Source organism: Salmo trutta, chromosome 1 (assembly GCF_901001165.1).
Source record: "Salmo trutta chromosome 1, fSalTru1.1, whole genome shotgun sequence".
Lineage (NCBI taxonomy): Eukaryota > Metazoa > Chordata > Actinopteri > Salmoniformes > Salmonidae > Salmo > Salmo trutta.
Window position 1 is genome coordinate 5323534 of NC_042957.1, and position 15294 is coordinate 5338827.

At 43.2% G+C, this 15294-nt stretch overlaps 1 protein-coding gene across 1 annotated transcript in view; it reads right to left on the reverse strand.

Moving 5' to 3' along the window:
* Nucleotides 1-487: 487 nt before the first annotated feature.
* The window catches only part of LOC115153057 (kinesin-like protein KIF13B), a 96194-nt gene continuing 81387 nt past the window's right edge, over nucleotides 488-15294 (reverse strand). The window contains exons 32-41 of the mRNA XM_029698135.1: nucleotides 10724-10900; nucleotides 10395-10487; nucleotides 9551-9709; nucleotides 9297-9374; nucleotides 9044-9103; nucleotides 7768-7879; nucleotides 7030-7163; nucleotides 5501-5584; nucleotides 4139-5405; nucleotides 488-3960 (exon numbers count right to left, since the gene is read on the reverse strand). Of these exons, the coding sequence (XP_029553995.1) occupies nucleotides 3704-3960; nucleotides 4139-5405; nucleotides 5501-5584; nucleotides 7030-7163; nucleotides 7768-7879; nucleotides 9044-9103; nucleotides 9297-9374; nucleotides 9551-9709; nucleotides 10395-10487; nucleotides 10724-10900 (2421 nt within the window). The 3' untranslated portion in view covers nucleotides 488-3703. The remainder of the gene's footprint in view (nucleotides 3961-4138; nucleotides 5406-5500; nucleotides 5585-7029; nucleotides 7164-7767; nucleotides 7880-9043; nucleotides 9104-9296; nucleotides 9375-9550; nucleotides 9710-10394; nucleotides 10488-10723; nucleotides 10901-15294) is intronic.

Consider the following 15294-nt stretch of genomic DNA (forward strand, 5'->3'; position numbering starts at 1 on the left):
TAAAAAAAGTTTCATCAGCTGTCCAGGTGGCCTCAGACGATCCCGCAGGTGAAGAAGCTGGATGTGGATGTCCTGGGCTGGCGTGGTTACATGCGGTTGTGAGGTGGGTTGGACATACTGCTAAATTCTTTAAAACGACATTGGAGGTGGCTTATGGTAGAGAAATGAACATTAAATTCTCTGGCAAGAGCTCTGGTGGACATTCCTGCAGTCAGCATGCCAATTGCACGCTCCTCAAAACTTGAGACATCTGTGGAATTGTGTGACAAAACTGCACATTTTAGAGTGGCCTTTTATCCCCAGCACCGGTCACGCTGTTTAATCAGCTTCTTGATATGCCATACCTGTCAGGTGGATGGATTACCTTGGCAAAGGAAAAATACTCACTAATAGGGATGTAAAATTTGTGCACAAAATTTGAGAATAATAAGCTTTTTGTACATATGGATAATTTCTGGGACCATGTTAAGAAACATGGGACCAACACTTCACATGTTGCGTTATATTTTTGTTCAGTACACATAAAACACATACAGGTTGCATTTTACCTGTCCCACACTATCCCAAAACCTTATTTTTACATTTATGTCATTTAGCAGACGCCCTTATCCAGAGCAACTTACAGTAGTGAATGCATACATTTCAATTCATTTCATACATTTCATTTTTATCCCCCCCCCGTACTGGCCCCCCTGTGGGAATCGAACCCACAACCCTGGCGTTGCAAACACCATGCTCTACCAACTGAGCCACAGGGAGGCCTTATAACATAACATCCAAACATAAAATGCTCCAATCAAGCAGTTTAAGTAAAGTTCATACATCCAGAATATTTCCTGTTAGCTAAAAACAGATAACATATTGTTCTGCCATACTGTTCTACTAACATAAGTAATAACCAGGGTTGGGGCTAATTCCATTTCAATTTCAGTCAATTCAGAAAGTAAACCAAATTCCTAATTGAAAAAGCATTGAATAGAATTGGAATTTGTGTATTTTCTGAATTGAAATGGAATTGACCACAACCCTGGTAAACAATATATGGCACGTGTTATTTGAGAACCTGAGAGACCAAATCAGGACAAAAAAAATACATTCAGATGATATGAAAGAAAGCTCTGAGGTGAAGTTTCCCCTTGGTGAGGGGTTCTCAAACTGTTTGGGGCCCGGGACCACTTTTGTGATAGAAAATTCAACAAGGACCTGCTCATAATCAGAAGACATCTCCAGTGTGTTAAAAACAGCCTACAAGGAGTTTTAGTTTTACTATGACGCCTGCAGTGCATAGCTGAACAAACCAAGTCTAGGGCCCGGAGAAAGAACATTTAAAAAGGCTCGCCTCTTGGCATCAGAGAATTTTTTTTGCAGTTTTCAAACTATTATCCTGGAATTCTACACATTTTGCCACGAGGCAAAGAGCAAATTTTGCCATTTTAGAACTTAAATCACAGTGCATTTATGTAAAAAAAAAAAAAAAAAAAAAAAAAAAAAGATAACTGGAATACTGTGGATACCAATATCCCTGTGAGCCTCCAGGGAGCCTCCAGGGTTAAGAACATAAATTACAGATTACTACTATTACATTGTATTGTATTAATCACTTTAAACTTATTCCACGGATAACTTGGCCAAAAGTTGTTCAATCTTTTGTTAGTAATATCCCCCCCCCCCCCAAAAAAAGTAAAAAGTTCTAGCTGCAGACCCCTTGCAGTAGTCTGCAGATCCTACTTTGAGAACCCCTGCCCTAGGTCATGTGTCAAACTCATTCCAAAGAGTGCTGGGTGTGTGCAGGTTTTCGCCGCCTCCCTTGTACTTGATTGATGAATTAAAGCTAAGACACAGCGGTAGGCTTGTCAAACGTTTGCCTGACAGTACTTAGCACCTCCGAACAGTGTCGGCAGTCAATCTCTCTTTTGTGTTCACACAGCAAAGACCTTTGAAGTCGTTAGCCACTCAGCCTTGTTAAAATACTCCAAACCAGAAGGTGGCAGTAGCGTTGTTTGGCAATGCATATCTGTGCGTATTGCCTATGGTCTAGATTCCAAGCTATCTGCGCAAATGTTGCTATTTCGTAGGAAGTAGGGTCGGGAAGTATCCAGATGTTCATACCGTTTCTGTACCATACCAGGGTACACGGTATTACCGAATGTGCACACAAGGGTGCGCCATAAAAAAAAAAACATACAAAAAAAATGCTCAAAACAATTTAAGCAACAGGGATCTTGATCCATCCAGGAGGATCAATGGCTCTGCTGTAAACAAGAAGTTTGACCTTGACGTCTAGCAACTTAGCTGGCAAGTTAGCAAACCATTGGTATTGAAAATCATACCAACGGTATTTCGAAATACTCCGATATAGTAGAAAGTCTTTGTTGATACTAACCAGATGGCCACAGCTAGATAACTACCTGGCAAGATGACAAAGAAACCATTTCTTTCACTCTCCATAATCCTATACTGCCAGTCCCTAGCCAAATGTTTAGTTTGCTAGCACAACATAACTAGTTAGCTAAGGACACTGCACTAACTCGGCAGCTAACACAAGTAGCTGTTACATGGAAACTAGCTAATCCATTGTGATTGAATTATAATGTCAATACTAGCTACAGTGGTAAGCTTGTTTGGAGGAAGTATTTAGTGTTGTGTGCATTGCGTCTGTGCACTTAGCTAGCTACCCTCTCATAGCCTACATTGCATATGAAGTGTGACTGGCTCATCCGTGGATGTACGGAGAAAATGCCCTATTTTAAAAAAATGTTTTGTTGGCTCTCCCACTTGGGGGTTGGTGCTCTCTGATTGGTTCAAAGTCAAATTGTTGGCCACTGACGGGCATTGCGATTCTACAAATAGAATCGGTAGGTTCGTCGATACCAGGTCGGCATGCAGCAGGTAGCCCTTTTGTTCTAGCAAGGGAAGGAACGGCCTCCCGCTGTTATAATTACCTATAGCAGTCTATCGGCAGCCAGATTCTCGGTGTGTTTCATGCTTTAAGGTCACTGATTAGTAAGGAACTCCCCTCACCTGGTTGTCTTAGTCTTAATTGAAAGGAAAAACCAAAAAACCAGCAGACACAAGGGCCCTCTATGGAATGAGTTTGACACCCCTGCCCTAGGTACAGATCTAGGATCAGCTTCCCCTCTCCCCCAATACTTACCCTAACCATTAGTGGGGAAAATGCTAAACTGACCCAAGATCAGTGTCTCGGGGCAACTTCACAAAACTGGCTCCGGGATGAAGTTACCCCCTAGGTAGAGATCTAGAATCTGCATCCCCTCCCCCCCAATACTAACTTTATCCATGAGTGGGGAAAAAGTCTAAATTGACCCAAGATCAGTGACTAGGGGTAACTTAATCCTACTCCTTGATGCAGCCAGCACCATGAACTGGGCCTCTCCTCTATCTGTCCATCAGTGACTGAACATTTAAAATGAGCACAAGGTGCACCTCTTAGGTCTTGATATGTTGCTGTGGTTTTCGGTTGCACCTCTACTAGTTGGTTGTGGCTTTGCGTAGTGTCTAGTACCCACCAGGTTGGGGTCAATCTCGTTTCAATTCCAGCAATTCGGGAAGTAAACTGAAATTCGAATTTTAAATTTTCCTCAATGCATCTCTAGAGAAGTGTTCAGGGGAAATTGAAAATTAGAATTCCAGTTTCCTTCTTGAATTGAAATGAAATTGACCCCAACCCCGCTACTCTCTCCTCTCAGCTGTTCCAGGATTTACGGTTGTCTCCTTTGCGTCCGGCCCCTGCCCCCTCTCCCTTGGCCAGGGCAGTGAGGGCAGCCAGGTTAGGGCTGGACCCTGATAAGTTAGCACTGCGACGCTTCTGCTGCTGTCGCCGCTTCTCCTTAGCCCCGCCCCCGACTCCTCCACGGCTCACCCTATCAGGACGCACCAACACCCCGTAACCAGGGTTACAGTGGAAGTAGTGCTTTCCACCCACAGACCCGTCGTTTTTCCCTGGATAGAGAAAGAGCCAGTGAGACATCCAACACTGGGTACGTTAATTTACTCAAAATATATCACACACACACAAACACACAAGACTTAGCTAGCCGTCACAAGAACTACAGCAGAATCGTAAAGTTAAAACTAAATACAAATCAGAACATATCACATGGTAACCTCTTCTACCTACCTGCAGGTAAGTCCAGCTCCACTCCGACCCAGGTTCCGTCTGCGAAATCCGTGGGTCCCACGTAGCGCACTGTGCCACTTTTATTAGTTCCTACAGTCACAAACTCCCCCTCCTTCAGCCAATCAGGCACCTTTGTGGCTGTGTCAGTGACTCCTTCATCTGAGTCAGAGAGGATCTCCAGAGGAAGAGAGAGATCAGCACTAAGACCACTGTTCCTGGCCTGGCTCTCATCCTTATAAGTAAGTGCAGGTTCAGGCTGGTCTGCCGGTGCTAGCTTGTATGTTGGTGCTAGCTTGTATGTTGGTGCTAGCTGGTCTAGAGGTGCTAGCTGGTCTAGAGGTGCTAGGTGGTCTAGAGGTGCTAGGTGGTCTAGAGGTGCTAGCTGGTCTAGAGGTGCTAGCTGGTCTAGAGGTGCTGACTCAGCTGTTGCCCCACGCTGTTCCCGAGGTGGCTTTGGCTCCACTGGTGGTTCTTCTAACTGGACTGGGTCTTTTATGTGGACTGGTGATTCTGACTGGTCTAATACTACAGACAGTTTTTCTGTTGACTTGTCTTGTGAAGACTGTGTCAGTTGTTCTTGTACAGACTTGACTGGCTGGATTGGTGGTTCAGACTCATTAGATACTACAGACTGTTCTTGTGTAGACTGTTTCAGTGACTCTGGCTGGATTGATACTTCAGACGGTAGTAGTCTGTAGTATTCTTGTGTAAACTTGTGTGTCAGTGACTCTGGTGGAGTCATTTCTTCAGATTCTCCTGAGGATTCATAGGGTTCTGATATGAGAAGAGGTTCTACGGAGGTTCCATGTGGTTCCAATGGGAGAGAAGATTCTGCTCGGAGTGTATCAATATCAGTCCTGTCTGCCTGGGGAGTACTAATATCAGTCCTATGTTTCTCTGAAGCTTCCAGGTCAGTAGCAGTGGCCTGAGGTATCTGAGAAGCATCCCCCTCTTCCTCCTGGCCGGCCATGTTAGACTCCTGATGAAGACACCGACCGATGTCGGACTCGAACGACTTGTGCGTCGCCTCACAGCCATCTGGATTAAGATTGGCTGACAGAGTGAGGTCCCCACAAATCAGGTAAGCCTCTGACAGGGTTGCCGTGGAGACGCTGGTGGACATGTAGCCGCTGGATGCCTCGCTGACTGGACTGGGGGCGGGGTCTTCTATCTCAGGGATGATGGGAGGGATGATAGCTTGGGGGAGGGGCATGGTTTTCGCAGCCTCTGATTGGCACATTGGGGGGATGATTTCCCCAATGGGAACCTGTGGAATTAACCAAACAGACAAGCAGTGAATGGTGATGAGCATATTACCGTGCTTCTCAATACTTACTAGGGACAGACGATCAAGTAACTTACCAAGTGACGACTAAGTTTAGTATCCAAGTCCTCTTCAATACTTGCTGACTGCACTACGATGCGAGGTAGGCTCTGAGGGAGAGGCTAAAAGATGAGAACATATGTTAAAAGTTTGATCGGAGATGTTTCAGAGTATATGACAGTTAAATCAATCATAGATGTCATTAAAGAAATCAAGCTCTCTTCCAGCCTCTGATCTAGGGACAGTATCTAGATTCCTGTCCCTTTTCTATTAAATCATCCTCCATTCTGACCTGCTCAAAACCCTGGGAATGAAATAAAGAATGATAAAGGCCATTACCAATAGGTAGCCTAGTGTTTAGAGCATTGGACTAGTAACCGAAAGGTTTGCAAGATCGAATCCCCGATTCTGTCGTTCTGCCCCTGAACAAGGCAGTTAACGTTGAAAATAAGAATTTGTTCTTAACTAACTTGCCTAGTTACAGCTAAACATTCCAAAGCCCTGTCTCCTCAGATAAGGAGGAAGTGGAGGACAGCTACAGACATGGGTTCAGATGAGAAAAGACACAAAGCAGATCAGCTGCAACAGCACAATCAGAGTTCTAGTGGAATTCTGGAATCATAGTCAGAAATGAGAGGTGATTGTTATCTGATGTTTTGCTTGTAAGATGCTATTTTCAGCAGCAGGAGAAGAACCTACTGAGGTTATAGTCAGCAGGTCAAACAGAACTACCCTGTCATCCTCTGGCTCAGCCGATAACACCTGGAACACAACCACTGTCATATACATCTCTCCTGTCCACTCCACCACTCCTTCACACTGCTGGAGAATATTCCCATACAGAGATTAATCAGAGGTACTGTAAATTATACCTTAGTATAAGAATATTTTGAAGATAAATACACAACGCAGAGTACTAATGGTCAATAGGGAAAATGGAAAATAGTTCAACAGCTGTTTAGAATGTGTGGACTGTCAGTCCTGAACTCAGAGCTACGTTTTCGTTGGTCTGTACATTGAGTCTGGAGCAGGATACTTGTTATTTGGCCATTGGCCCAGTTGTACTGCAAGGAGGTCTGATTGGTCAACCCCAGGCTGGGGGGGGGGGGGGGGGGGTGTATAAATGTCATCCTGTTCCTTTGTTCTGTGGAGAAAAACTGAGGACAGGGAAGACTGAACATCTACTTTCCAGCATAATATCTATTATTTGTCCTTTTCAAATAAATCTATTTTTCTCCCCCTGATTTGCTTTGGGGTTTGTGTTATTGAAGAATAACATAAAGTGCTAACACTAGTGTAACAGATGGCCGCTCCACATAGAGCAGGTTACTAAATGTGTGAGATAATGTGAATGTTGGTTATATACATATATAGTGTTTATGGGCAGCATTTGTTTTTTGATGCTCTGAATGAAGCATATGCTATAAATAAGAACTGACCACAAAGCAGATGTTACTGTTAAAGTGTAGCAAATATGTTCAGCAGTAGTGTAAATACTTGCTGGCAGATAGGGGTCTGGTCTATGAACTGACCAGAGATCAGTAGTGTTATTAGTTTAGTACTTTACCTGCTGTGGGACATGGGTCAGGTCTCTCTTCTCCTCCCTGGTTGGGAACAGGGACTTTAGCAGTTTAGGGACAGGAGGAACCAGAGCCTTGACTGGGGAGAAATAAGAGGTAGCACGAGCACACCGTGAGAGACCTGGAGAGGGTAAGCAGAGGAAAGAGGAATAGAAAGAAGAGGAGGAGGAGAGGAAGAAGAGGAAGAGGGTACGAGAAGGGAGGACGAGGACGAGAAGGAAGGGGGTACGGGGAGGGAGGAAGAGGAAGAGGACGGGGAGGAAAAAGAAACAGAGGACAGACCTGATAGATTAACCAACAGATGAAACCACAGAAACAGAGGACAGACCTGATAGATTAACCAACAGATGAAACCACAGAAACAGAGGACAGACCTGATAGATTAACCAACAGATGAAACCACAGAAACAGAGGACAGACCTGATAGATTAACCAACAGATGAAACCACAGAAACAGAGGACAGATCTGATAGATTAACCAACAGATGAAACCACTGAAACAGAGGACAGATCTGATAGATTAACCAACAGATGAAACCACAGAAACAGAGGACAGACCTGATAGATTAACCAACAGATGAAACCACAGAAACAGAGGACAGACCTGATAGATTAACCAACAGATGAAACCACAGAAACAGAAGTGACAGTTCTAAATGAGGAAAAGGTTAGCAACAGCGATCATTAGCCCTGACGTAACAGAGGCATTTGTTTGTTGTTCTCACTAGTCTCAGGGTGGATGTTCTGGGCCAGAGGCAGAGCGGAGCTAGGCAGGGTGCGTCTGGAGTTGGACGGTGGAGAGAACACTGACAGGTCCTGGTTACTCTCTGACCAGCCCTGAGGAGACGAGAAGCAGACATTATCTACATATATTGTTAGATATTTTTACTGTATTGTTGTAACAAAAAAAAAATAGTAATTGTTCAAACTGTTTATCTTATGTTGCAATTCTGCTTCATAGTCAAATGAAACTATAGGTGAAACTAGGGGCTGGAAATATGGGCTGTGTGCATGGGGACGTCTATATGCATTTCAAACTGTAGGCTCAGTCACTGGTATACTTTTATTTACAAAGGCATTTTGGGTTTACTACCTTTTTATTTGGGCATTTTTATTGTTCAGAAATGTGGTGGGTCGTCTCTTCGTTCGCTGGACTTTATCCTGCTAACTGTTCCAAACCGAACTGAATTTGGTAAAAAGGGCTTTTATGTGCTCTGCGCCATCGTCTTGGAAAGCCTTACAAAATACTTTTAAACTGGAAGAACTTGTCCCGATTTGGTGTTTTTAAATCACTGATGAATGATCTTGAGACTGATTCCCTGACATGTCAATGTTTTTAATTTGCTGTTTTTGATTTTGTTATACTCTTGTGAATTCTATGGTTTTTACTAGATTACTTGTAGTTTTTCATGTTGTTTGTCTGTAATTTTTGTAATGACTTGGTGCTGCCTATCTTGGCCAGGACGCTCTTGAAAAAGAGATTTTAAATCTCAATGAGCCCTTCCTGGTTAAATAAAAACTGAAAATATAGCTGCGAGCAGCATTGAACGGGGTTCACAGAATGACAAAAAGGACACAAGATCAGTTGGATAACAAAACAAGTACTATAATGTAGGAACTATTTCACATTGTTCGTCGGCATAATATAAACCTAACAATCGTTTACATGAGACAAAGTCCACTTGATCAAGAGTTATTGTTCTAGTATTACACCCCCCATCCCCACTAGAATAGAACACAGTAGGGGTTGGCAATAGGTTTTGCAGAACAGAACAGAAGCCCAATTCAGCTTGTATAATAGGCCAAATCCGTGCCATTATTTTAGACCAAAGTTATTCATGGCCTCTAGTTTCTGTGTGTCAAATTAGGAAAAATAAGTTACCAATCTATGCTCGAGTTATTTGACCATGTCAAGAACAATTATTAAACTAGAGAATAACTATAGCTTTGCTGTGAACCCCTAATAACACACAACAATAAGGAAGTTGGTTAAAGTCTCACCTTGTTGTCATTTAGCCTGTGATTGGAGGACAGATCCTGTCTGCTCCAGGATCCTGACAGCTAAAATAAGGGGATTGAAACCAGGATGAGATCAGCATGGAACATGTTACTAGGACAGGTTGTTGTAGGTGTTACTGGTTAACTAACTAACTAACTAACTAACTGACTCAGTTGTTCAATCAGTTACAGGCAGGATGTTATGGGTTTGAGTAATCAGTGAAGGATAGGGAGACCGTGTGATGTAGATTCTTACCCGGTTCACGTTAGGAGAGCTGAGAGCACGACTTGGAGACTTGGCCTTGACAGACAACTTCTCCTTTACTGCTACTTCCTGCACAGACACACAAAGACAAAAGACACAGACAGACACAAAGACACAGACAGACACAGACACGGTTTATGTTACGTAAGAGTTGAGTATATGTATTATTGCGTGTGTGCGTGATGTCTGTGTGTGTGTGTGTGTGTGTGTGTGTGTGTGTGATGTCTGTGTGTGTGTGTGTGGACCTGTCGTAGTCGGTCCAGGGTGAGTATATTCTCCACAGCCAGGACACTGCGGAGGTACTTCTCTATGGCAGCCTCACTGTCCGCTGAATGGACATCCTGAACATCTACACTGGCTGCTAGTCTGGCCAGCATCTCTCTGTCCTCTGGACCCTGGACATGCTGGAGGAGGAGGAGGAGATGAGACTTAGATCAGTGTTGGCCTTTTGGAAGAGAGAACCACAAGCTATTGTCCTTCATGTGTCAGGGACCTGCAAACAACAGTCTTTCTTCCTAGGAGGACCACTTCCAGTAAAACTAGCACTCACTAGCAGAGGGGCTGGTCAGCTCACTAGCAGAGGGGCTGGTCAGCTCACTAGCAGAGGGGCTGGTCAGCTCACTAGCAGAGAGGCTGGTCAGCTCACTAGCAGAGAGGCTGGTCAGCTCACCAGTAGAGAGGCTGGTCAGCTCACTAGCAGAGAGGCTGGTCAGCTCACCAGCAGAGAGGCTGGTCAGCTCACCAGCAGAGAGGCTGGTCAGCTCACTAGCAGAGAGGCTGGTCAGCTCACTAGCAGAGAGGCTGGTCAGCTCACTAGCAGAGAGGCTGGTCAGCTCACTAGCAGAGAGGCTGGTCAGCTCACTAGCAGAGAGGCTGGTCAGCTCACTAGCAGAGAGGCTGGTCAGCTCACTAGCAGAGAGTCTGGTCAGCTCACTAGCAGAGAGTCTGGTCAGCAACATCCCACAGACCAGCACTGGTTCACAGACCGGAAGTTGCAAACCACTGCCATAGATAATGCATACAGAGCTTGGCAAACTGAGATAAGCTATTCTATGGGTGCCACGTTCGCACCGATAGTTCCTCTCTCACCCCAGGGATGTTGGAGACGATCTCGAAGGTGACTCCACAACCAGGGATGGTGCTGCGATGAGACATTATCTTCAACAGACTCTGACTCCAACCCTGATACATAACCATGATATTAACATCCAACTATAGCCAATGTCCTTACATCGTACAAAACCATTGCTAAAAGGCTGGATACTAATGATTATACCCAGAAATGAATAAAGATTTTTTTTTTAAAAACGAATGCTAAAAACATGTACCGCTGTATTATACAGGAGGAGCAAGTTACTGAGCAGGTTCCTGACCTGTAGTCCGGTGTGTGTGTGTGTGTGTGTGTGTCTCCCTCCTACCTGTCGTCCGGCTAGGTTGACACAGATGCGTTTTCGGAGGACCAGGTGCATGTTAGCAGGGTGAGAGAGCTGAACTACGACCCTGACGATCAGGTACACCCTTAGGCCAGGGGACACGCTGCGACTCAGCTGGGGACAGTTATGTACCGTCGAGTCCCACGACGCCTCTGCACCAACCTGGGAGGTAAGAGAAGGGGTATAAAAGTGTGTACTTGGTGTAAGGGAAATGTTAATGTTTGCTCTATTCTTATAACTAATTTCTATATTCTATTCATGTGCTGTTCTATAAACCAAATTCTGTGTTCTTGCAAGTGGCCGACTGTACAAATCACGCCTATCAGTAGCTGCAATTTGGCAGTACGCCCAGACGTTGTTTTGAGAACGAATGACCGTTATTTGAGGACAAAGGAAAGATATCTCAGTTTCAAGGTCTCAGCTTAGAAAGAAGAAAGAGGTCTTGGTCGGTCACATGTCATGAACCAATATTGGTCGGTCACATGAATGAAACAAAACGGTAATGATTAATTAATTATACAAATATAACTTGTCTGTGTATAACCGTATACACTACCGGTCAAAAGTTTTAGAACACCTACACATTCCAAGGTTTTTCTTTATTTTTACTATTTTCTACATTGTAGAATAATAGTGGAGACATCATAACTATGAAATAACACGTATGGAATCATGTAGTAATCAAAAAAGTGTAAACAAATAAAAAAAAAATATATTTGAGATTCTTCAAAGTAGCCACCGTTTGCCTTGATGACAGCTTTGCACAGTCTTGGTATTCTCTAAACCAGCTTCACCTAGAATTATTTTCCAACAGTCTTAAAGGAATTCCCACATATGCTGAGCACTTGATGGCTGCTTTCCTTCACTCTGCGGTCCGACTCATCCCAAACCATCTGATGCAGCACTCCATCACTTTCCTTCTTGGTAAAAAGGCCCTTACACAGCCTGGAGGTGTGTTGGGTCATTGTCCTGTTGAAAAACAAATTATAGTCCCACTAAACCCAAACCAGATGGGATGGTGTATCGCTACAGAATGCTGTGGTAGCCACACTGGTTAAGTGTGCCTTGAATTCAAAAGAAATCACAGTGTCACCAGCAAAGCACCCCGACACCTCCTCCTCCATGCTTCACGGTGGGAAAAACACATGCGGAGATCATCTGTTCATCTACACCACGTCTCACAAAGACACAGCGGTTGGAACCAAAAATCTCCAATTTGGACTTCAGACCAAAGGACAATTTTCCACCGGTCTAATATCCATTGCTTTTGTTTCTTGGCCCACGCAAGTCTCTTCTTATTGGTATCTTTTAGTAGTGGATTCTTTGCAGCAATTCGACCATGAAGGCTTGATTCACACAGTCTCCTCTGAACAGTTGATGTTGAGATGTATCGGTTACTTGAACTCTGAAGCATTTATTTGGGCTGCAATTTCTGAGGCTGGTAACTCTAATGAACTTATCCTCTGGTAACTCTGGGTCTTCCATTCCTGTGGCGGTCCTCATGAGAGCCAGTTTCATCATAGCGCTTGATGGTTTTTGCAACTGCACTTGAAGAAACTTCTTTAAATTTTCCGGATTGACTGACCTTCATGTCTTAAAGTAATGATGGACTGTCGTTTCTATTTGCTTATTTGAGCTGTTCTTGCCATAATATGGACTTGGTCTTTTACCAAATAGGGCTATCTTCTGTATACCACCCCTACCTTGTCACAACAACTGATTGGTTCAAACACATTAAGGAAAAGAAATTCCACAAATTCACTTTTAACAAGGCACACCTGTTAATTGAAATGCATTCCAGGTGACTACCTCATGAAGCTGGTTGAGAGAATGCCAAGAGTGTGCAAAGCTGTCATCAAGGCAAAGGGTGGCAATTTGAAGTATCTCAAATATGAAATATATTTTGATTTGTTTAACACGTTTTTTTGGTTACTACATGATTCTTTTGATGTCTTCACTATTATTCTACAATGTAGAAAATAGTAAAAATAAAGAAAAACCCTTGAATGAGTAGGTGTTCTAAAACTTTTGACTGGCAGTGTATAAGACAACTGTTGAGACTGCCCCGGCAGAGTTTTCTGACAGACATGTTCTATGGTGCATTGAGTTGGTTGGAACCTCTCCAGCACGCTGACAAATAAACAATGATTCATTTAAGATCGACTTCGAGTGTCCTTGTGTGTAAGAATTTCCACAACATTGGTTTGCTAGAGTAGGGCTCCAGGGATATAAAAGTGTATACTTGGTTTGCTAGAACAAGCATTGGAGTCTTGAAAAGCAGTGGTTCTCAAAATATTGTCCTGTGACCATCACAAAAAACCTAACAAGTCAAAACCAGTGTTTTAATTCAACCTTTCTTTAACCAGGTTAGTCTCACTGAGAGACCTGGACCAAGACAGCAGCATCAACAGGTCAGTTCCAGACAGACACATGACGTCCACCAGACAGACAGTCACATGACGTCCACCAGACAGGCAGTCACATGACGTCCACCAGACAGGCAGTCACATGACGTCCACCAGACAGGCAGTCACATGACGTCCACCAGACAGGCAGTCACATGACGTCCACCAGACAGGCAGTCACATGACGTCCACCAGACAGGCAGTCACATGACGTCCACCAGACAGGCAGTCACATGACGTCCACCAGACACAGTCACATGACGTCCACCAGACACAGTCACATGACTGTGTCTGTAGGTGAATGCACCAATTTGTAAGTCGCTCTGGATAAGAGCGTCTGCTAAATGACTTAAATGTAAATGTAAATGTAACATGACATCCACCAGACAGACAGTCACATGACATCCAGACAGACAGTCACATGACATCCAGACAGAAAGTCACATGACATCCAGACAAAGTCACATGACATCCACCAGACAGACATACTGTACATCAATATAAAAGTAGCATCAGTTAACAACATGTACAACACAAAAGTCTGAAAAAACAGAGCGCAATATGTCAAAAGACACGGCCGTTACAGTATTGAGATCAGGGTGGGGAATTGCCAGGGACCTCGAGATACAATATTACCGAGATAACTAGGCGCAATTCTCACGATTCTATACGTCTTCAGATTTGATACTGCGATTTTATTACAATTTGATGTTACAAACATATTGCTCACCCTATGTCTGTTGCAGAGGGACAAGGAAAAGTATGAGAAAACGTGTTTCCATCAGTTGAGGAAATAAAAAATAACAAATGCTGAAAACATGCTCCCTATTTACAAAGAAGACGGAGGTTAAGCTATAACATAAAAAATACCAGAATTTTGGCCCAGGTACAGCCGACTAGCGCAAAGTAACGCTACATACAGTAGCAAAACAATAATGAAATCGATATGCACTACCGTTCAAAAGTTTGGGGTCACTTAGAAATGTCCTTCTTTTTGAAAGCAGCTTCATTAAATAGTACCCGCAAAACACCAGTCTCAACGTCAACAGTGAAGAGGCGACTCCGGGATGCTGGCCTTCTAGGCAGAGTTCCTCTGTCCAGTGTCTGTGGTCTTTTGCCCATCTTAATCTTTTATTTTTATTGGCCAGTCTGAGATATGGATTTTTCTTTGCAACTCTGCCTAGAAGGCCAGCATCCCGGAGTCGCCTCTTCACTGTTGACGTTGAGACTGGTGTTTTGCGGGTACTATTTAATGAAGCTGCCAGTTGAGGACTTGAGGCGTCTGTTTCTAAAAACTAGACACTCTAATGTACTTGTCCTCTTGCTCAGTTGTGCACCGGGGCCTCCCACTCCTCTTTCTATTCTGGTTAGAGCCAGTTTGAGCTGTTCTGTGAAGGGAGTAGTACACAGTGTTGTACGAGATCTTCAGTTTCTTGGCAATTTCTCGCATGGAATAAACTTCATTTCTCAGAACAAGAATAGAACAATGAGTTTCAGAAGAAAGTTCTTTTTTTGAGCCTGTAATCGAACCCACAAATGCTGATGCTCCAGATACTCAACTAATGTAAAGAAGCCAGTTTTATTGCTTCTTTAATTCAGAACAGTTTTTAGCTGTGCTAACATAATTGCAAAAGGGTTTTCTAATGATCAATTAGCCTTTTAAAATGATAAACTTGGATTAGCTAACACAACGTGCCATTGGAACACAGGAGTGATGGTTGCTGATAATGGGCCTCTGTACGCCTATGTAGATATTCCATTTTTTTTTTTTTTTTTTTTTTAAATCTGCCGTTTCCAGCTGCAATAGTCATTTACAACATTAATGTCTACACTGTATTTCTGATCAATTTGATTCTATTTTAAAATGGACAAAACAATTGCTTTTCTTTCAAAAACAAAGACATTTCTAAGTGACCCCAAACTTTTGAACGGTAGTATGTATGTATGTATGTATGTATGTATGTATGTATGTATGTATGTATGTATGTATGTATGTATGTATGTATGTATGTATGTATGTATGTATGTATGTATGTATGTATGTATGTATGTATGTATGTATGTATGTATGTATGTATGTATGTATGTATGTATGTATGTATGTATGTATATATATATATATATATATATATTAAAAAAAATTATACTTGG